At 47.0% G+C, this 22,138-nt stretch overlaps 1 protein-coding gene and 1 pseudogene across 2 annotated transcripts in view; both read right to left on the minus strand.

Annotated features, from left to right (window-relative positions):
- The window catches only part of LOC137656437 (gastrula zinc finger protein XlCGF57.1-like), a 155,775-nt gene that overhangs the window by 106,593 nt on the left and 27,044 nt on the right, over positions 1 to 22,138 (minus strand). Inside the window, exon 2 of one of the 2 annotated variants that reach the window (XM_068390619.1) lies at positions 3,626 to 5,333. The exons of the other annotated variant lie outside the window; for it this stretch is intronic. Coding sequence (XP_068246720.1) covers positions 3,680 to 5,290 — 1,611 coding nt within the window. The 5' untranslated portion in view covers positions 5,291 to 5,333 and the 3' untranslated portion in view covers positions 3,626 to 3,679. Of the gene's footprint in view, positions 1 to 3,625; positions 5,334 to 22,138 lie in introns of those variants that run through there. 2 annotated transcript variants of the gene reach the window in all.
- LOC137658949 (5S ribosomal RNA) lies at positions 8,245 to 8,363 on the minus strand (annotated as a pseudogene).

Consider the following 22,138-nt stretch of genomic DNA (forward strand, 5'->3'; position numbering starts at 1 on the left):
TATATATATATATATATATAATATATATATATATATATATATACACACACACACACACACACACTGTGCAAGCGCGGATCCAGCAAGCTCAAAAAGGGGGTTGGAAAACATAACCAAAGCAGCTGGGGGTTCGGGGGTCGCTGCTTCTTTAGTTTGCTCTCGTATCCATGTTGCTCTTTTCCTGCCTCTTTCCATAGCTCTATGAATTGTTTCTAGTTTATTTTCTAAGGCTACAAGCTTCTGATGAATAAGTTAATACTGGTAGGACCACCTGATTAAATACCCTTCTTTTTTTAGAGAAAGTGACGTTACTTTTTATAATCTCCTTCTGATTACCAAAAGCTCTCCATCCCATACGTATTCTCCCTTTAATTTAGATCGCATGTCCGTAGGAAACACTTACTGTCTGTCCTAAGTACATATCTTATATTCATGGATACGAGAGCAAACTAGATTATAGGATATTCTAACATGTAAGAAAAATAAATGGACAGAGGCAGGGCATAAAATAATGACAGATAATATATAAACAAAAAGAAGAACAGAATAGGTGCCCCAAAGATTGCAAACAGAGCTGGGAAAGGAAGAGAAAACGATGGATAGACGAGCTAAGAAAATTTGCTGGTTTAGACTTCCACAGGAGTGGAAGAACATGTCTGAGAGGTTTTTGTCCTCCAATGAACTAGCAAGATGATATATATATATATATATATATATATATATATATATATATATATATAACAGAAGACTGGATATAGAAAGATGCTACTTCTTAAAAGGATTTATTTTTCTTACAATATAAAATACATACACAATATAAAAAAGTTTAAAATTACACAAATTCATAGAGACAATATAAACCAAAATTGACAATTAAAAAGAAATACTCATTAAGCTGAGTAATATTCATAAATAATAGATAATTTATTGCTACCAACAATAACCTAACAAACCAAAGAAGTCGATGACAACTATAATATCTTGGAGGAAGCGTGGATGCTTAAAAGACAAAAATCGTTTTATCATAAGTGATTAATGAATGGGCAAGTCATGGTGATTTTATTCTCAACAAATGTTTGCTGTTATAGCACTATCACATAGACTATTTTTAGTCTGTTATAGGATGGATATTTTGCAACTTGTATGAAAAACTCACTGCTCTTTTGAATTAATTCTTACCTCCTACAACCTCTTAATGAATCCTACGCAACAGCCATTATTACACTATAGGCAAATATATTTATAGACATCACAGGCCAGAAAAGGACTTAACTGATTCTTGAAATTGAATAAGGAACCAACCGTATAAATGGTATAAAAGTTTGGGTTTGTAAATTTGGAAAGTGATAAAGTAAAGACGTTAATGTAATAAAGACATAAGAGTTGGATACAAAAGATATACTACGATTAAATTACAGGAGAAAAGAGTATGAGATTTCAAAATTCATTGATGGGGTTATGAGGTAATAAGGGAGTATTTGCTTTAATATATGAGAGAATAAGGTAAGAAGAGGGAGTAAGTGGCAAGAAGTGGGATGAGGAGATGACAGTTTAGTAAAGGAATAAAGATTATTTGAAGTGCAGTTATGGGCATACAAGAAACTGAGCACGGTAGTCAAGGGTGTGTGAGTGAAAACGATGACCTGTAACATAAACAGAGGGGAGGAAGAGAATACGAATTTCATAAAATGAAATAAAGAGTTTACATGGAAGTAAATCCAGAGATGAAGGTTAAGTAATTGACAGGAAAACACCGAGATGATGTGGGTATGTGTTGAGGATGAATGGTGGGGAGGGAGTGAGGAGGGCTTGGGAGGAACCTGTTAAGAGGGGAAAGATTGAGAGGGAGAGAATTATATAACAATATACAGTGAAAGATGATATAGAGAAAAGAGGTTGCCTTTACTTGAAGGCATTGGAGAGGACGCATCAAGCAACCAACCCATTGACGTAAGGATAATGGTGGGAAAGAAGAGAAGAATCTAGAAAAAAACTTGTGATAAAATTTTAGAAGAATAATAATATAGAAAAATGAATTTCTGATGATGTTAAGAATGCTTGGTGTAGAGAACCAGTTTTTGAGATTAATCAAAGGTTTACAATAGAGGTAAAGCATATGTCAGCATATAGTACTATATGTAAACAGTGATGTGAAAATTTGTCTGAGGTAAGGGTGCAATATTTCTCCATGGCTGTTCAACTTCTTTATTCTTGGAGTGATGTGAGAGGTCAGAGAAATGACAGTGAACATAGGTGTGGAGATCCTACATCTTTAAAAATCAATGGTGTAAATGACAGGATTTTGTGAGTAATTAAAAGTTTACAACACAAAAGATGCATATGTTAGAGCACTGTATGTAGGCACTAGCATCTCAACTTTATGGATCGACTAATGCAAGAGGTCAAAGAAATGAAGGCGGATGAACTGTACTGTACAGTATATGTGTGAAGATCCCATACCTTTTTTTAGGTTCATGTGTTCCACAAACAGCTTTACATAAGGAATTGTGAAAGTAATGAGCTATGATTTAAAATGCTACTGTGCCCATTTGGACCAGTGAAGAGAAACTGCAGAACAAGAAGAAAGTTGGATAAATTTTGATAGAGGAGAAAGCTTATAGTATATGTGAAAATGAATATGGTAAGCAGGGAAAATGGAAACCAGGAAGATAGAAAAAAGAATGTTGTTATGTATGGTGGAAGAATTTATGTGGTTAATTTGTTTTAAGTTTCTGCAAATATATCAGATGTTGGCAAACTGAGGGCATAGATGGCTCACAAAATGAGAAGCAGCAAAGGTAGCTGCATGTGTGTAAAAGAAATGGTAAGAGACCCAAAATATCAGGGAATTCAAAGTTGGAATGTACTGTAAGAAGGGGCTGTTAAACCAACTTTTATTTATGAAAGAGAAGTATAGATGTTAAATGTGCATGAAAAAAAAAAAGTTGAAGCTGCTGCACTGAACTTTGTGTAAAACATGTAGTATAAAAAGATTCGATATTATTAGGAATGTAAAGATACATAGGAAAAGTCATAAAGTGGTTAGGATACATGATAAGATGGACCAGGGTATTTTCAAATGGAGAGATTGAACAACTACAGGCAACTTTAGTAAAAATGGTTAGTAATTTAGAATTTCTAATGGGAGAGGAAGGCCTAGAAAAGGCTGAATGGTGGGTGTGAAAGACATATGACAAGGAAGTGCCTCGGTATATAAGAGGAGCAAAGAGAGTGCAAAATGGGTTGATTGAGCAGTGTGTATAGGGGGTCTGGCACACTACTGAGGGGCCTTTTTTGTATGCGTATAAAGTGATTAATGCTGTGATACATGTGGCAGTGACTTTTATTTTTCTCTGGTGCTACCCCCTGTCGGGAGGAATTACTAAATGTTAATATATATATATATACACAAATACAATACTATATATATATTTATATACAAACACACTCATAAATATATATATATATATATATATATATATATATATATATGTATATTATATATATATATATATATATATATATATATATATATATATATATATATATGTAATATATATATATACATATATATATATATATATATATATATATATATATATATATATATATATATATATATATATATATATATGTATATTAGCAAAATTGAATAAATTCTCCCAGCACTTTCTCAACATTATTCTTGTATAACAAAAATTTCTTCAATTTCAATCTTACATTCATTTTCAAATTCATCATTTCTCTCAGTAAATTCAGGCTCTGTCTCTCTTTCTACTGCATCGGCCTTCCATATATCTGAAGCTGTATCATTTTCCCCATTAAGTTTATTGCAAAGATTACTCTTTTCTAAATCTTCATCACTGTTATCTAGTAAGTCTCTAACACACTCTTGTTTTATCTTAAAAGGCTTGCACTCCACATGAGTTTCATTGTTAATCTTCATATTCTCTGGAGCTCCATTGCTACAAGTAATCACGTTAGTATTAACTTCAGTTTCACAAGTGCCACTTTCATTACTAGTCTGAAAGTCAACACTGCCTTCCTTTTCATCTAGAACACCAACATCAGTTCTGATAAGTTTAAGATCACCTGCTGCATCAGTCAAATTCAAATGCTGTACTATTTTGTGGACAATGATTTCATGATACATCAGCGAACGTTCCTTTGAAAATGACTTGTTGCAAACAGTACAAATAAAGTATTTCTTATCATCTTCTTGAAGAGTATTGGCATTCTCTTCCTCTTCACATGCATGAAACCTTGTTACGTGCCTTATGAGACCTCGTTTAGATGCAAAACATACATTACAAAGAGTGCAAATGAAGTTTTTCTTCATCAAGCAAGTACTGTTAAGAAGGTGTCTTCTTAGGTACCCATGTGCACTGAATATTTTGCAACATTTAGAACATTTAGCTGCCTTGGGATAGTGTTTTTGCATGTGAAAATTATAAGATCTTCTACTCGTAAAGTACTTATTACACTCTGTACAATGTTGCTGCTTTCCAGTATGCTTCTGCATATGATCAGCTAAAAGGTCCCTTTGTAGAAACTGTTTATTACAAACAGGACATTGAAAATGTTTAGGTCTACCATCATCATGAATATTATTGTGTGTTGCAAGAGTTCTAGAACTGGAAAGGCACTGAAAAGGTTTCTCTCCAGTACATATGAATTTCTCTTCACGGACAGGCTGAGGTTTCAAAATAATGTTCCTTTTCATATCTTCTTCCATTGTATCTCTGTGACTACTTTGATGACTGCGATATAACAGCCTATCTGTGAATTTCTCTCCACAAATATCACAACACAGTTCCTTATTCTTTATGTGACGATTAACATGAGCCTTTAAATGGCTGCTCTGAGAAAAGTGTCTGTTGCATATTGTACACTTGAACAAATCGTCTCCCGTATGCAAACGCATGTGTTTAGTCAGAGAGCCCTTTTCAGTGAACCTTGTGGCACATATATCACAAGCAAAGCGTTTCTCTCCAGAATGTGTGGTTTCGTGTCTCCTGCAATTCGTTAAAAGACTAAAATGTTTCCCACACACTGAACAGCTATACGGTTTTTCACCTGTGTGAGTACGCATGTGTTTCACTAAATCATTTCTACCTTTACACTTTAAGTCACACAGTTCACAATCATAATATTTAAGCCTCCCTACCTCCATCCTGGAATAGTATGGACAAAAGTGACAGGAATTTTCAAATGCAATACAGTAATTGTGCGCTGTAGCAAGCTGATGTCTGCATTTCTCTATACCTTCTATTGAACGGATATCTGTCATTGAAATGCCATTCTGGAACTGATGTCTTCTTCACCGTAGTATTCTGTTAAAATAATAATTCATAACAATTACATGAATTCATCAAAATGAAAAAAAAAATGACAAATTCGAAGATAATTTGTATTTTTCCTAACCATACAAACCTTAGCTATTTACATTGGGTTTACCTTTTAGCGTAGCTGAAATGGCGAGCCATTAGAATTTAACGAGGGTGTATTACCCCCGCGCTAGTTAGCAGGGGGGTAGGGGAGTGGTAGCTAGCTACCCCTCCCCCCCTCACACACCGGTGAATTGCTTCACTTTCACTTAGAGGTAGGACTTGTCTTGGGGGACAGGGCTGGCGGGCAAATATATGTAAATAGCTAAGGTTTGTATGGTTAGGAAAAATACAAATTATCTTCGAATTTATCATTTGTTCCGTAACCGAAATACAAACCACGCTATTTACATTGGGTGACTTACCCCTTAGGAAGGGTGGAAAGTCCCCAGCCATACTGGCTTTGGCTTTACCCGGGAACTCAGAATCCGAGTGAGTCGCACTCGAGAAAAGGAGTCCCTGCACCTCACAAGTTCCTTGCTCCGCAAGGAACCGTGTGGCCTACATAAACTTGTGTGAGAAGGAAGAAGTGTGACCCATCCTAGGCAGCTGACCTGGAGTTCCAGATGGAACTCTGGGTTAGGACGTTCCCAATACCACCTCGTCAGGGTATGGGGGACGCGACAGTATTGACTCAATACTCAGAACACAAGGAAGCATGGTTTACCTGCAGAGGTTTGAGGTCAGCTATGCAGAGACCAGGATGCTGCTTCCCAGTAGAGGGGATGATGAAGAAAGAAGTAAGGGCCAGACATACTTCTTACTTTCATGCAGACTAACACCTGATAACAATGCCCTCTACCTTCTGCTACCTGTCCAAAAAGGAGCCTGAGGTTAGACCAGCTGTTGTGAAACAAACCACAGAGCAATAGAAACGTAACGATACTCCTGTGGGTCACGTCCTGCAGGAAGCGGGCTGCGAAGGTCATCAGACGCTTCCAGACTCCAGCTTGTAGCACTTGCGTTACAGAGTAGTATTACTCGAAGGCGAGGGACGTTGCGATGTATCCGACATCGTGCTGTAGGGCGACGTGACGGGGGAGGGTCTGGATTCAGGTCGAGATGAATGTCCTTGAGTCCGAGCTGAAGAGGTATACTGGTGACTCTCCCCCGTGTCCTTCTTGTGCTCCCAACCCGGCTGCCCGTGAGGACAAACTGCAGCTGTTCCCAAAGATAACCCCTCGATTCCTTTATTGGCAAGAAGGAGAAGGTTTTGGGTCATCTGATACAGAATGGTGACTCGAAATCTTGAAGGAATTGGACCGAAGGGCCGGGACCCCAAGATTCTGAGTCTAGCCAACAACTCAGGAGCGAACCTGAATGTTGTCTTCCCCCATTCCTTAGAAAGGGCGGAGTCGTACGAGACCAAGAAGATTGCTTACACACTGGCCGCGGCCAGAGTGAGCAGAAGCCCCAAGACGGAATACGATCAGAGGCCTGACGTAAAGGGTCTTGAGAAGATCTCTTAAGGGACTAAAAATTCCGAGCCATGCTCCATGTTGGAGGTCTCACTCCGACGGGGGCAGGGACGTTCGCAGCTTCGCATGAGCGAGGAAAGGTCCAGCGGGAAGGAAAAAGTTTATTCCTTTCAGCCTGAAGGTCAGGGAAAGGCTGAGCGACAGGCTTCACTGCCGAGAGCGGAAAGGAGTTTCCTCCCGCCGAAAAGCAATAAGTTTGTTATTGCTGGAGAAGAGGCCTCAAGGGAAGAGCTATCTCTCCCACGACACCAACCACAGAAGACTCTCCACTTCGCCTGGTAGACCCCTGCGGATGACAATCGCAGATGACGCGACCTCCGTCCCGCGACTGTAGCGGGTTGTCTCTTCTTGAGGAGGAGGCGTAGTGTCTCTAGGCGTGAAGCCGGAGCGATGCCCCGGCTCGTGAAAGAAGTTCCGTCAGGGGAAGCAGAGGGTCCGGAAACCGTTCTGCGTATAGTCCCAGTGGAGCTCTCAGGGCCATTGAAAGGTTGACAGACAACCTGGCCTTGTTGAGACCCATTCTCAACAGACAACAAAGGAGGGAAGACGCAGGCGTCGATGTTGTCCCACCATCACCGGAACGCATCTTGCCAAAGAGTCTTGGGGTCTGAGACTGGGGGGAAGAACAGCGGAAGCTTGAGGTTCCAAGCTGTCGCGATCAGGTCCCCCAGGCCAGGACTTGCTGGTTACTAAAGGCCAAAGACCCCCAGGTACACTCTACCTACGAGGCTCTGCTCAGATAGTTGGAGAGAACATTCCTCTGCCTGGAATGAGCGAGCCGATAGTGGTATTGAGAGGATCTCAAATCATCTCAGAATCACTACTGCAAGATGCGAAGGTATGAAAATGCGTCCCTTGCTGGTTGGAACACGCCAGTACCATGAAGTCGTCGCGTACGGAGCGACTCGGCAGGAGCTGTAGGATCTGTAGAGGGGCCAGACTACGGCCCCTAAGCCTGCCTGAATGATGGAGAGGTATCCTTCAGGTCCTGACCATAGGCCTGAACCGAAACATGCCCCCCCCCCCCCCCCTTTCTTTGACAGGTCCAAGAACAGCATCAAAAATGTGGGGAAAGGACGAGAATATCCCCTCCCATCAAGAGGTTCCGTAGGTCAACACCCATTGCAGGTCTAATCGTTCCGCTGGTCCCATAGGGGCCAGAAAGTCCGGTTAATCGTTGCTTTGAAACTACCGGAACTTGGGCCGCCCCACAGGGAACTTATCCTGAGGCGACCGTTCGGGACCTTAGACAGGTCAATGAGGAAAAGAGACCTAGGAAACGTTCCAAGGTAGGGCTGAAAGCTCTGCTCGACTGAGAACAGGTACTGCGACTCTCCTCAGCCTTGCCACAGTCAACTGAAGGGAAGGCTCGGAGGAGGCGGCAACAGCATCTAGAGTCCCCAGGTGGTCACCCATCCAAGTACCGACCAGACCCGACGTTGCTTAATCTCGCTGAACGGACGAGAAGAGGGGTTTCCAACGGGGTAAGGCTGTTGACTCAATATCATGGCTAGATACTCCAGATGTTGAGGCAGATGTTAAGGATCCGGAAGCTTGTCACGGCGTCGAAGAAGGTTGAACCCGAGCCTACCGGAGTTGACCAGATCTCCAAAAGGCGAAGGAGGCGGAAGCCTGCTTCTGAGCGGCCATGAGGAAAGCAGGGAGAGTTCCCTGGGGAAAAACCTGCGATGCCACGGCGGGATCGCCACATAGCATCTTAAGCAGGAACACCTGTAGTCTAGGCTGAATTCCCAGAGCTTCCTGGAAGATGGATGGAATGAAAACTGAAAGTACCCGTCCTTCCGATCCAGGGCCTAAGGAGTCCTGTCGCCTCGTTACCAGTCTGATCGATTCTGCTGTTCAACGCTGGACGAAGTTTGTTCGACAAACTTGATCAGAGCTGAGAGGTCGACTACGGAATTCCCGTCTCAGATGCTTTCCTACGAGAAAGGATCGACTGAAGAAGCCGGGGGGGTGAAGCCGTCGACGACCCTATGGAGGACCTTCTCCTAAGGTATGGATCATTCTGCCCAAACGGGCAAAACTCTTGCCGACCCCATGGCATAGAGGTTCAGTGGCACTGAATTCGCTGACAGAGACGGCAGGCGCGATATCCTTGGCTGATCACGGAGATTGTGCAGGAATCAGCATCGGGAAGCTGTTATCCGGATGAGTAACCTTAGGCATCCTCCCAGCGTGAGACCTGCAAGGGGGGGTTGCCAATCCTAGAGTTCATGAACTCTGCCGCTCCCTCTAGGATTATGCCCCCCCGGGTGAGCCTCCCGTGCTAACTGTTCCTGACAAGAGGGGACTGCTATTGGACACCTAGTCTTAGTTGCCGTAGCCGGTCCGATAACTTAGGCCGACGAGGCTGAAAGAAAGAGGCGCTGCAGGGTCTGGAAGAAAGCGCCTTGGAGGAGTGAAAACGGAAGTCGACTTCCTCCGCACAACCGCTGTCTATGTCTCTGTCCTTGGGCACAAACAAGCTCTTCCCAAGGATGGAAGGGTGTCAGAGTTTGTCGAGCGTGGTAGGAAGGGCGAGAGCTGGTGGTCAGCGAGCGATGACCCGTGGGCGAGCAATGGATACTGCAGGAATCAAGCCGACGTTCGCGCGACGGAACACCGTCGGTCCGGGCGACGGAACACCGTCGGTCCGGGCGACGGAACACCGTTGGCGCGGGCGAATATTGGAGCGTATGTGCGAGGTCGCGCATGAGCGTAGGCACGCGGGCACGTGGCGTGCGGTCGCGCGGGTGAGCGCAAGCGGTCAGGACACCGATGGCGCGTAGGCGGGCGATGGCGCGTTGACGAGCGATGGCCCGTATGCGAGTGAAGGCGCGTTGGCAAGCGAGCAATGGCGCGTTCTGGCGAGCAATGGCGCGTTCTGGCGAGCGATGGCCCGTATGCGAGTGAAGGCGCGTTGGCAAGCGAGCGGTGGTGCGTTAACAAAACGCTAGCGCGCAGGCGAAGAATCGCGCGGGCGCGTAGGCGATCGCTAGCGTGTAAGAGACTAGTGATGGTTAGCGCGCATCGCGCTAACAGAAGGCGCGCAGGTGCATCAGGAAGGTGAGCGCCGAAGCAAGTTGTTAATCAGGCGATCCTAGAAGGTCAGAAAAAAACTGTTGGCACCCATTGGTGTGTGGCAGAAAAGGGCGTGCAGATGTGCGCTGGCGATTGAAGAAAGCTGGCGCACAGAAGGACAGAAGTAAAGGTGAGCGCTGGCGAGCAGGAGGAAGATCTACGGCAAGACTCAGCTACCGGAGATCGTGGTCCTCAGCAGGCGAGCGCTAGATCGCTACTGATGGTGTCCAGGGGAACTGACGCGTGGCAGATCGATGCGAATCGTTGACGCGTAGGAGATCGCTGACGAGCAGGCGAACGTTGACGCGTCTGTGGTCGCTGGTGAGCAGAAGGCAACGCGTGGAAGCCTGAGCGTAGAAAAAGAGTCCTTGTCCAAGACCTGAACCGAAGTTCTAGATCGCGAGGGCGAACGTGGGCGCGTAACAGGAACCAACAGGAATGGCAGAGATGATCATCAGGAGAGCGCTGACGAACAGGAGAGCACTGACGAACAGGAGAGCACTGGCGAACAGGAGAGCGCTGATGAGCAGGAGAGCGCCTGTGCGCTAACACTGAGCAGGAGAGAACACTGCAGAAGGGCGCGCAGGGGAACCCTGACACGCAAGGGAAGAACCCCCGTGGGAGGCAACCATTTGCCCCGAAGGGATCGCTGTCCGTCGGGAGACTGATGTCCGTTGGAAGACCGTTGTCTGTCCGTCGGGAAGACCGTTGCCCGTTGGAAGACGAGGTCAAACTGCTGTCCATCTGCACCAGGGGCGGAAGATCAAGAAGAAGGAGTTGTAGGCTGCATACGGAGATTCAAAAATGCGCCTCTTAGCACCCTTATAGGGAGATGGGAGGCCCTTACGACGTAGCGGACGGTGAGCCTACGGCGAAGGCGGCCAACAGCAACAACAGCAGAAGAGTCCTCCGAAGAGGAGTCTCTATGAGTGTACTCTCTCGCGAACGAAAGAGAAACACTTCGTAGAAGAGACGGGTCAGCCAGTGACCTAAAAGGAGCAATCCTCCGAAGAGGGGCTCCAGCAGTTGCCCACCCCTTGAGCGTAACTGCAGGTGCGACCACTCAGCACTAAAAGCATAGTCGCACGAAAAAAAAAAAAAAGGCAAGAGAAGAACCCCCCAAAAGGAGAAAAACTCAAGCCTGGACAGGAAAAACTTCCCTCGGAAGGAAAGTTACCCACCCAAGGAGGCGAGCCTCCTGAGTGTTCTAAAAAGAACTGGAGAGCTGTCAATCATCACGGGAGTACTTCCAGGAGAAGGAGACACGCCCCTGACGAAGATCTATAGGGGAGGCAGCAACAGCCGAATCCCCAGGCCTCAAAAAGACAGAACACTCCGTTGTCACATTACAGAAACGAACTAGATCGGTAACTGTGAAAAATAAAAACAAAAATCATTAGTTAACATTCATTCCCCCGGGAAAGGAACACAAGAATTACACAACAGGCACGAGCCCCCACAACCACTTACACTCACGGAAGGAGAGCTGTAACCAACATAGAATTATAACAATTATAATTATGTAACTATGTAATTATGTAATTTAAAAATGAATGAACACTAAAGAACGAAAACCCCAAAAGGAATCGTTCTACAAAGCTGAAAAATCAACAAACACAATTAGATTCATAAACTAATTGAGACAAAACGTACGGCGTAGCAACCCCCCTACACGGGAAGGAAGCTACAAAGGCGTAGTAAAAGTAATTGTAGTAAAAGGGTGAACGACCTCAAGAGAGAGAGAGAGAAAGACAGAAGTCAAACTCGAATACGACCCATGAAATTACACCATGGTGCCCTAACTGCCGAGGGCTCCACGGAGATATCGTACACTAAACACACAAGCACAAACTCTGAAAAGGAAACTTACTGATTTCTATACTCAAATATATACATAAACATGAGAAAATGTTTACATATATATTGAGTAAAAGAAAAGTAAGTGATTAAGTAAAGACAAAACAAACAATGGCTGCCAAGCGAGGACAAAGACAGAGACGTCTGTCCATGTCCGAGCCAAAAGTGAAAGTGAAGCAATTCACCAGTGTGTGTGAGGGGGGGAGGGGTAGCTAGCTACCACTCCCCTACCCCCCTGCTAACTAGCGCGGGGGTAATACATCCTCGTTAAATTCTAATGGCTCGCCATTTCAGCTACGCTAAAAGGTAAACCCAATGTAAATAGCGTGGTTTGTATTTCGGTTACGGAACAAAATAATTTTAAAGAAAAAATACTCAACTTCTAACATTGCTACCATTTATTTATATAAATAAGTTTCCATGTTTCAAATGATAGAAAATCAAGTATTTGTACCACTATAATCACTGCAACACAGGAAAGAGATTAATATTGAAAATCACAGTTCATTGGTAGCTAGTTGGCTGGTTGGTTAGGGCAGAACCTCACAAGAACAATTTGCATAGTCAGATAACAGACACTTGATTAGAAAAACAAATTAAGTGTATATAGTTTTTCTAACGCCAATACTGATGAAGACAAAATGAATAGTGAGAACAGAGCAATGTAGAACCCAAATACAAACAAAATAATGAAACCATCTTCTGATGCAGATGGAAAAATCAAAGCACACATATATATATATACACACACACATACACACACACACACATATATATATATATATATATATATATATATATATATATATATATATATATATATATATATATATATATATATATATATATATATATATATATATATATATATATATATATATATATATATATATATATATATATATATATATATATATATATATATATATATATATATATATATATATATATATATATATATATATATATATATATATATATATATATATATATATATATATATATATATATATATATATATATATATATATGACAAATTCGGAGATAATTTGTATTTTTCCTAACCATACAAACCTTAGCTATTTACATTGGGTTTACTTTCGGCGTAGCTGAAATGACGAGCCAATAGTTTTTAACAAGGGTTAACTACCCCCGCGCTAGTTAGCGGGGGTAGGGGAAGGGGAAGCTTGCTACCCCTCCCCCCCCACACACCGGTGATTTGCTTCACTTCACTTAGAGGTAGGACTTGACTTGGGGGACAGGGCTGGTGGGCAAATATGTGTAAATAGCTAAGGTTTGTATGGTTAGGAAAAATACAAATTATCTCCAAATTTGTCATTTGTTCTGTAACCGAAATACAAACCACGCTATTTACATTGGGTGACTTACCCCTTAGGAAGGGTGGAAAGTCCCAAGCCTTACTGACTTTGGCTTTACCTGGGGGCTCCGCCTCCCAGTGAGTAGCACTTGAGAAAAGGAGCCCCTGCACCTCACAAGTTCCTTGCTTCGCAAGAAACGTGTGGCCTACATAAGTTGTGTGGAGGAAAGAGCGTGACTCGTCCTTTGAATTTGACCTTGAGACCTTTAGATAGGAATCCAGGATAGGACGTTCCCAATACCACCTCGTCAGGGTATAGGGGACGAGACAGTATTGAACTTAATACTAGGAGCACAAGGAAGCATGGGTTACCTGCAGAGGTTGAGGTCAGCTATGCGGAGACCAGGATGCTGCTTCCCCAAGAGAGGGAAGGATGAAGAAAGAAGTAAGGGTCAGACATACTCTTTCATTCACGCAGACTAAAACTGGGTAACAACGCCCTCAACCTACTGCTACTTGTCCATAAAGGAGCCTGAGGTTAGACCAGCTGTTTTGCAGTCACCACAGGGCCAATAGAAAAGGTATCGAGGCTCCTGTGGGTCACGTCCTGCAGGCTGTGAAGGTCGTCTGACGCTTCCAGACCCCAGCTTAAAGCACCTGCGTCACAGAGAAATTTCTTTTGAAGGCCAGGGACATAGCAATGCCCCTGACGTCGTGTGCCCTAGGGTGACGTGACGGAGGAGGGTCTGGATTCAAGGCGTGACGGATAACCCTTCGAATCCAAGCTGAGATGGTGTTCTTGGTGACCCTCCTCTTCGTCCTGCCTGTGCTAACAAACAATGCTCGCACTTGAGGACGAACTGCAGCTGTTCTCTTCAAGTAATACCTCAGACTCCTCACTGGACATAGTAGCAGCAGGTCTAGGTTGCTTGTTACAGAACGGAGACTCGCGATCCTGAAAGAGTCGAATCGTAGGTCCGGCACTCCAGGATTCTGAGTCTTGGCAACAAACTCAGGGACGAACCTGAACGTTACCTCCCCCCATCCCCTTGAATGGGCGATGTCGTACGGGAGACCATGAAGTTCACTAACTCGCTTGGCAGAGGCCAAAGCGAGCAGGAAAGCCGTCTTCCAAGACAGGTGGTGATCAGAGGCCTGGCATAATGGTTCGAAGGGAGGTCTCTTAAGAGCCCTGAGAACCCGAACCAGTCTAAAAGCCAAGCTTAAGGCTGAGCGATAGCCTTTCACCGCCGAGACCAAAAGGCGCATTTCCTCCCGCAAATAAACGAGGAACTCCGCTATTGCTGGAATAGTGGCATCGAGTGGAGAGATACCCCTCCCACGACACCAACCACAGAAGACTCTCCACTTCGCCTGGTAGACTCCCTCAGAGGACTTTCGCAGGTGCCGAGACATCCTCTCCGCAACCTGTTGCGAAAAGCCTTTCTCTGTGAGGAGACGCTGGACAGTCTCCAGGCTTGAAGCCGAAGCGAGGCTACGGCTTTGTGGAAGATGTTGCAGTGTGGTTGTCTGAGTAGCTCGTGTTGTGGGGGAAGTTCTCTCGGGAGCTCCGTCAGGAGCTGCAGAAGGTCCGGGAACCATTCTGCGTGATGCCATAGCGGAGTTCTCAGAGTCATCGAACAGTTGACCGATAGTCTGGTCCTGTTGAGCACCCTTCTCATCAGACAGAACGGTGGGAAGGCGTACACGTCGATGTTGTCCCATCGTTGTTGGAAAGCATCTTGCCAGAGTGCCTTGGTGTCCAGGACTGGGGAGCAGTACAGGGGCAGCTTGAAATTCAAAGCTGTCGCGAACAGATCCACGGTCAGGGAACCCCACAAAGTCAGGACTTTGTTGGCTATCTGAGGATCTAAAGACCACTCGGTACTCACTATCTGCGAAGCCCTGCTCAGACTGTCGGCGAGCACATTCCTCTTGCCAGGAATGAAGCGAGCTGATAGTGTTATCGAGTGGACTTCGGTCCACCTCAGAATCTCTACTGCAAGATGGGATAGTTTCTGCGAAAAAGTACCTCTCTGCTTGTTGATATAAGCCACTACCGTGGTGTTGTCGCTCATCACCACCACAGAGTAACCCACCAGGGTCCGTTGGAACTACTGAAGAGCCAGAAAGACGGCCTTCATTTCTAGCAGGTTGATGTGCAAGTACTTTTCTGATTCTGACCAAAGGCCTGAGGTCCTCTGGTTCAGAATGTGCGCACCCCACCCTTCTTTTGACGCGTCCGAAAACAGTGTCAACTCTGGGGGGAGGACGAGAAGATCTACTCCCTTTCGCAGGTTCTCGTCAACCATCCACCACCGCAGGTCCGCCTGTTCAGAAGGTCCTATCGGGCCCTTTAAGTCCGGGGAATCGGATCCTTGATTCCACCGGGACTTGAGCCGCCACTGCAGGGATCTCATCCTGAGACGGCCGTTTGGAACCAGACGAGCCAGGGAGGACAGGTGACCTAAGAGACGCAACCACGATTGGGCGGGAAGCTCTTCTCGCCTGAGGAAGGGTTCCGCCACCCTCCTCAGCCTTGCTATCCTGTCGTCTGATGGAAAGGCTTTGTGGAGATTGGTGTCTAACAACATGCCTAGATAAACCAGTCGTTGGGACGGCTGCAGAGAGGACTTCTCAAGATTTACCACGATCCCCTGATCCTGGCAAAGTCCCAGAAGCCTGTCTCGGTGTCGAAGAAGGGTCGACTCCGAATCTGCTAGGATCAGCCAGTCGTCCAGATATTGGAGGAGACGGATGCCGTTCCTGTACGCCCAAGATGAAATCAGGGTGAACACTCTGGTGAACACCTGAGGTGCTGTGGAGAGACCAAAGCACAGCACCTTGAACTGGTAGGTCTTGCTGTCTAGGCTGAATCTCAAGTACTTCCTGGAAGACGGATGGATTGGGATCTGGAAGTACGCGTCCTTTAGATCCAGTGTGCACATGAAGTCTTGTGGTCTCACTGCAAGTCTGACCGTGTCCGCTGTCTCCATGCTGAACGGAGTTTGCTTGACAGACTTGTTCAGAGCTGAGAGGTCGAAGACAGGTCTCCAGTCTCCAGACGCCTTCTTTACAAGAAAGAGTCGACTGAAGAAGCCTGGGGAGCCGTCGACGACCTCCTGGAGAGCATCCTTCTTGAGCATGGTCTCGACTTCTGCCCGAAGGGCTAGCCCCTTTACCGATCCCATGGCATAGGAGCTCAACAACACTGGATTCGCTGTCAGGGGAGGTTGAGATGTTATGAATGGGACGCGATAGCCTTGGCCGATCACAGAGACCGTCCAAGCATCGGCCCCTTGTTGCTGCCACCTGTGCACGCAACTTTGAAGGCATCCCCCAACAGGTGGACACGCGGGGGGACTGCCACTCCTAGCGTTTGCGGCCGCTGCCGCTCCCTCTAGGAGTCTTGCCTCCCCTGGAGTACTTACCGCCACTCTTGTCCTTGGCTGGAAAGGGCTGGGGCTTAGACACCACTTTCTAAGCTGCCGGTGCCTGCTTTGGTGTCTTGCCTGCGGTTGCTGCGGAGCTGGAGGCTTATAGGGCCGAGATGCAAGGGCCCTTTGGAGGAGGGAGTCCTGGCTCGACTTCCTCCACCTCTCAGCTGTGCGTTCCATGTCCTGCGGCTTGAACAGATTCCCCCCAAGGAGGGAAGCGTGCCTGAGCCTGCATACATCCACGGCGGGGACCTTCGGGTGGATCTTCTCGGTCACCGCATCACGACGCTTCAACACCGAGTTGGCCCAAAGGTTGGTAACCTGATGTGCCAGGAACTCGATGGAGCGAGTGCCCGAGAGGAGGAAGGTCTCCAGGGCCTTCCTATTGGTCTCCTTAGACAGATCCTCGGAGCGCAATAGGATGCCCAGAGAACCTAGCCAGATATCCAGCCACGAAGTGGCCTGCATGGCGCACTTCGCGACCTTCTCATGGCTCAGGATCTCCGACGCCGAGATCGTCACCTGCCGGGCGGAGAGCTTCTCAAGGGGAACTCCCCTAGCGAGCTCTTCTACCGAATGATGGAGGGGAAGAGCGAGGCTAGACTCCCCCATGATCTCAAAATACCTCCTCTGCTGGAGACGAGGAGGTGGGAGGAGTTTGTTCCCGGCAGAGGAACGACTGGAGGAAGCGAGAACCGCGAGTTGAGCATTGGCCCTGGCTCTGGCACTCTTCAGCCTCTGGGACCAGGGCAAAGCCGCGCTGGCCTTGGGGGGCTTCTGAGTTCCGTACACCTGATCCAGGACCGTGTCCTTGCCTTCACGGGGGCGATCACGGGGTCCATGAACCCGTTGAGCTGTCTCATCAGGCTCAGGACTTGCCAGAAGGCATGCTCAGACTCTTGCTGGTCCCCTTCCTGTGGACTGGCAGCTAAGTCTCCCGTCCCCGGAATCTCTTCCTGGGGAGATGCGTGGACGTTCTCCCGGGGTGCAGCTGGATCCTGACGAATTCGAGAAGAAGACTTCAGAATCGTCTTGGAGTCTTTAGGTTCCCTCCTGGGCGGGATACACGACCCCAACAAAGAGGTCTGGAAGGTGCCTTCCACGCGAGACGATTCCCCTCCACAAGGAGACGACTCCCCCCCTTGGTGCCGAGGGGGAGACCGCTACCTCACTGGATTCTCCTGAGGACGGAAAAGCCTCGTCTTCAGGAGAAGGAGAAAGCGCCTGCGAAGGGGATGGAGCCTTCCTGACGGACCTCTTAGGAACCAGCTTCTCCCTGGGAGAAATCACCACGAAGTCCACTTCTCTCCTTCTCTTCAGCGGGGGCGAGGCCGCCGTTGGCTTGTGTCCTTGATCGGAGAGTGCCGGCTTCATAGCCTTCACTAACGCCCGCATCAGAGGACCAAACCAAGACTGCCGAGACACGGACACAGAGTCCGAAATTCCCGCTGGAGGGAAGGGGATCGGGCGATCCTTCGAAGTGGACACCACTGGAACTGCCTGTAAGGAAAAAGGGGAAGAAAGTTGTTCTGACCTCTACAATGGGTCTTCCCTATCCTGAAAAAGAGACCTGCGCTTAGGCGGGGGCAATCCTGATTGCGGTCTGGCGACACGCGACACGCGTCCCTGCTGCTGTCGCGAGCTGCGGAACCCGACACGAACGGGGGTCGTGCTGATGCTCGTGCGTAGGCGACACTAAGGAGTCGCGCGCGGGCGCGCAATCGTGCAGGCACACAATCGCGCGGACACAATCGAGAGCGGGAGCGGTCGCGCACGGGCGAACGATCGTGTGGGCATGTAGACGAGTAAGTGCGTGAGTGCGTGGGCGAGTAAGCACGTGAGCAAGTGAGCGCGAGGGCGAGTTGGCGAGTGAGCGCGAGGGCGAGCTGGCGAGTGAGCGCGAGGGCGAGCTGGCGAGTGAGCGCGTTGGCGAGGGAACGCGTTGGCGCATGGGTGCACGAGATTGCTCCGACGACCGCTGTCAATGGTGTCCAGGGGACCTGTAACGCGTGGGAGATCGATGGCGCGTTGGTGAACGCTGGCGCGTAGGTGAGCTATGGTGCGTTGGCGAGCGATGGCGCGTAGAACGCGCAGGCGAGCGACCGGGCATGGGTGAGCTGGAAGAAGGAGACCCATGTCTCTCCAGATCCTCTGGGCGGCAACGCGTAGGAGAGCGCTTGCGCGCAGGCGAAAAATCACGCGGGCGGTCAGGTGATCGCCGATGTTCAGGGGATCGCTGACGTGCTGGGGACTGTTGACGCGCAGGAGATCGCTGACGAGCAGGCGAACGTTGACGCGTCTGAGATCGCCGGCGGGCAGAATGGCGACGCGTGGAATCCTGTGTGGGAGCTGCCGACGGGTTGCGCAAAGGCGAACGTTCACGAACGGCCTCAGGAACAGGAGGAGCGTGGGCGCGAGGGCGTACAGTAGCCATAGAAGTAGGCGTAGGCGACCGCGAGTGTTGTTGCGCTGGAACAGGCTGACGAGCAGGATTGCGAGGGCGAGGAGAAGAAAAGTCCTTGTCCAAAACCTGAACCGAAGTTCTAGGTCGTGCGGGCGAACGTGGGCGCACAGGGCGCGTATCAGGAACTGGGAGCGCAGGTGGGCTCTGACGGGCAGGAGATCTAGAGCGCTCAGTAGACCGATGGCGCGCTGGGCACACAACAGGAACAGCAGGATGTTCGGAGTCCTCAGGAGAGTGCTGGCGAGCAGTGGGGCGACGATCATCAGGAGAGCACTGACGAACAGGAGACCGCTGGCAATCAGGAGAACGCTGACGAGCAGGAGAACGTTGACGAGCAGGAGAGCGCCTGTGCGCTAACTCTGCAGAAGGGTGCGCAGGGGAACCCTGCCGCGCAAGGGAAGCACCCACACCGTGGGAGGCGACCCTTTGCCCCGAAGGGACCGTTGCCCATCGGATGACGAGGTCAGAATGCTGTCCATCTGCACCAGGGGCGGAAGGTCTGGAAGGCGTTGGAGAACGAGATCAATCCCCGGAGAGGTCTAAGGAGGCAGGAGCTGCAGGCTGCTTAAGGATCATCCGTCCTCCGAAGGGGAGTCTCAGTCAAAGCGCTCCCCCGAGAGGGAGGCTTGGCAGAAGAAGAGCCCGTGGGACTCCCTTCCCCCTTCGAAGGATGTACAGAAGGGGGATGAGAGCCTTCAGCAACGTCATCCTCATCAGGAACCGCAGAGGTTTGCCCCGACTCGTCGGAAGCCTCTGTCACCACGATGTCGACGATAGACAGAGGATCTACCTCTGCTATCACCGGCGACTGCTTAACAGCGGTCCCCAAATGGGCAAGGTCAAACAGGGCTTCCTTGGAGGGCAGGCCCTTCAGCCCCAAGGAAGCCCAAAGCTGAAAGAGATCATCATGAGACAAAGAATCATTATCAACCACCTCCCCCGGGGGAGGAGGGGGAGCCGCCCTGCTATGGGAGGCGACGCCCTCTCCCCCAACCCAAGGTCGGGAAACAGAACTAGGGCCTGCGCTCCCACTCGGCGGTCTCTCCTTCAGAGCCGGACGAGGGGGAGCTTCGGAGGAGGTTTGGGCGACGGAAGACGAGTCCCGAGAGCCTTCCTCCTTCAAGGCAACCCCAGAAGGAGAACGGTCTCTCTTGGACTTCTTCGTATGCCGGCGGCCAAACTTCTCCCACTGGGAGGCAGACCACTCCCTAAACTCACTACAAGTATTTTCTCTGTCACACCGTCGGCCTCGACACTGCGGGCAAAGGGTGTGAGGATCCGTATCCACCGCAGACATGAAAGTACCGCAAGGGCGACCAACAATACCAGGGCACTTGCGCATGATGGATATCCAAGGGTGAGGCCAACTTCAAACACACACAAGCTGAGGAAAAGCAAAAAAGATTAAGGCTGTCAAACGAGGACGATGGACAGACATGTCTGTTCATCGCCGGAGCCAAAAGTGAAGTGAAGTGAAGCAAATCACCGGTGTGTGGGGGGGGAGGGGTAGCAAGCTACCCCTTCCCCTACCCCCGCTAACTAGCGCGGGGGTAGTTAACCCTAGTTAAAAACTATTGGCTCGTCATTTCAGCTATGCCGAAAGTAAACCCAATGTAAATAGCGTGGTTTGTATTTCGGTTACGGAACAAATTTATATATATATATATATATATATATATATATATATATATATATATATATATATGTATATATATATATATATATATATATATATATATATATATATATATATATATATATATATATATATATATATATATATATATATATATATATATATAGTTAAACGCTGGTGCTGAACATAAATAAACATTGAAAATACCATTCTGCCATAAACACTTAAGAATTGACCACAACTCTGCTGTACTTAATATTGCCGGAATCAGGGTTTGTACTTAGAATCAAATTCAACCCATCTCCACCATTCCAACTGATTGGTAAGCATGTACTGTAACACATGGCCGAGTTATTCAAATTTTAACACTAGCACTCCCGATTTTCTTTATATGAAATAAGCTGCAATTGGTTTTAAATATGGAATTTGCTCTGTTATGGGATCTAACACCCATAGGAAAATTCCTTTATAATAAGTACTTCTGCCAGGTCAAGGTGGCTTCAAAGGCAGAATATACCCTACTCTAATCTGGCCTATTGTGCCGGTTACATGGTCATTCAGTTAGTTCTTTATGCCTGTTGCGTAAGATTTTTCATAATTCTGACCATCCTTTCCCTTCAGGTCTTCCCAGACAGTATGATCCAGCACCTAGTACTAGTTATGCAGTTCATTCTAACATTGAATCCTTCTCACTCATAAGACTCAACAAAACACAGTATTCTAGAAGTTTTATTCCAGCAGTGACCAATTTGTGGAATGATCTTCCTAATCAGGCAGATGAATCAGTAGAACTTCAGAAGTTCAAATTTGCAGTGAATATTTTAATGTTGAATAGATTGAAATGACTTTCTCTTTAAAAGTTTCTATAAGACAGATCTATTCTAACATTGTTACTAATTTTTAAGATACTTAATATTTTTTCACTATTAGTTCTCATATATAGTTTATTTCCTTATTTCCTTTCCTCACTGGGATATTTTCCCTGTTGCAGCCTTTGGGCTTGTAGCATCCTGCTTTTCCAACTAGGGTTGCAGTTTACCTAATAATAATAATAATAATAATAATAATAATAATAATAATAATAATAATAATAATAATATAATAATAATAATAGTAATAAATGGCTTGCAAGGGTTAACACCATGAGAGTAACCTTCCAAGGAGACTTATTATCCCCACTACTGTTCGTAGTAGCTATGATCCCCATGACAAGAGTGCTGGAAAAGATTGGGGCTGCAAACCAACTGAAGAAAGGAGGCAGCAGAATAAACCACCTGATGTTCATGGATGACATTAAGCTGTTCGGGAAAGATACTATGGAAATAAATATGCTAATCTAGACAGTAATAATTGCATCAGGATACGTCAAGATGGAACTTGGAAAAGTCTGTCCTAGTTAACATAGAAAGAGGAAAAGTAACAAAGACTAAAGGGATAAAGCTGCCAGGTGAAAATGTCATCAACGACATAGACGAAGCAT

Source organism: Palaemon carinicauda, chromosome 1, assembly GCF_036898095.1.
Source record: "Palaemon carinicauda isolate YSFRI2023 chromosome 1, ASM3689809v2, whole genome shotgun sequence".
In the NCBI taxonomy this organism is placed as follows: domain Eukaryota; kingdom Metazoa; phylum Arthropoda; class Malacostraca; order Decapoda; family Palaemonidae; genus Palaemon; species Palaemon carinicauda.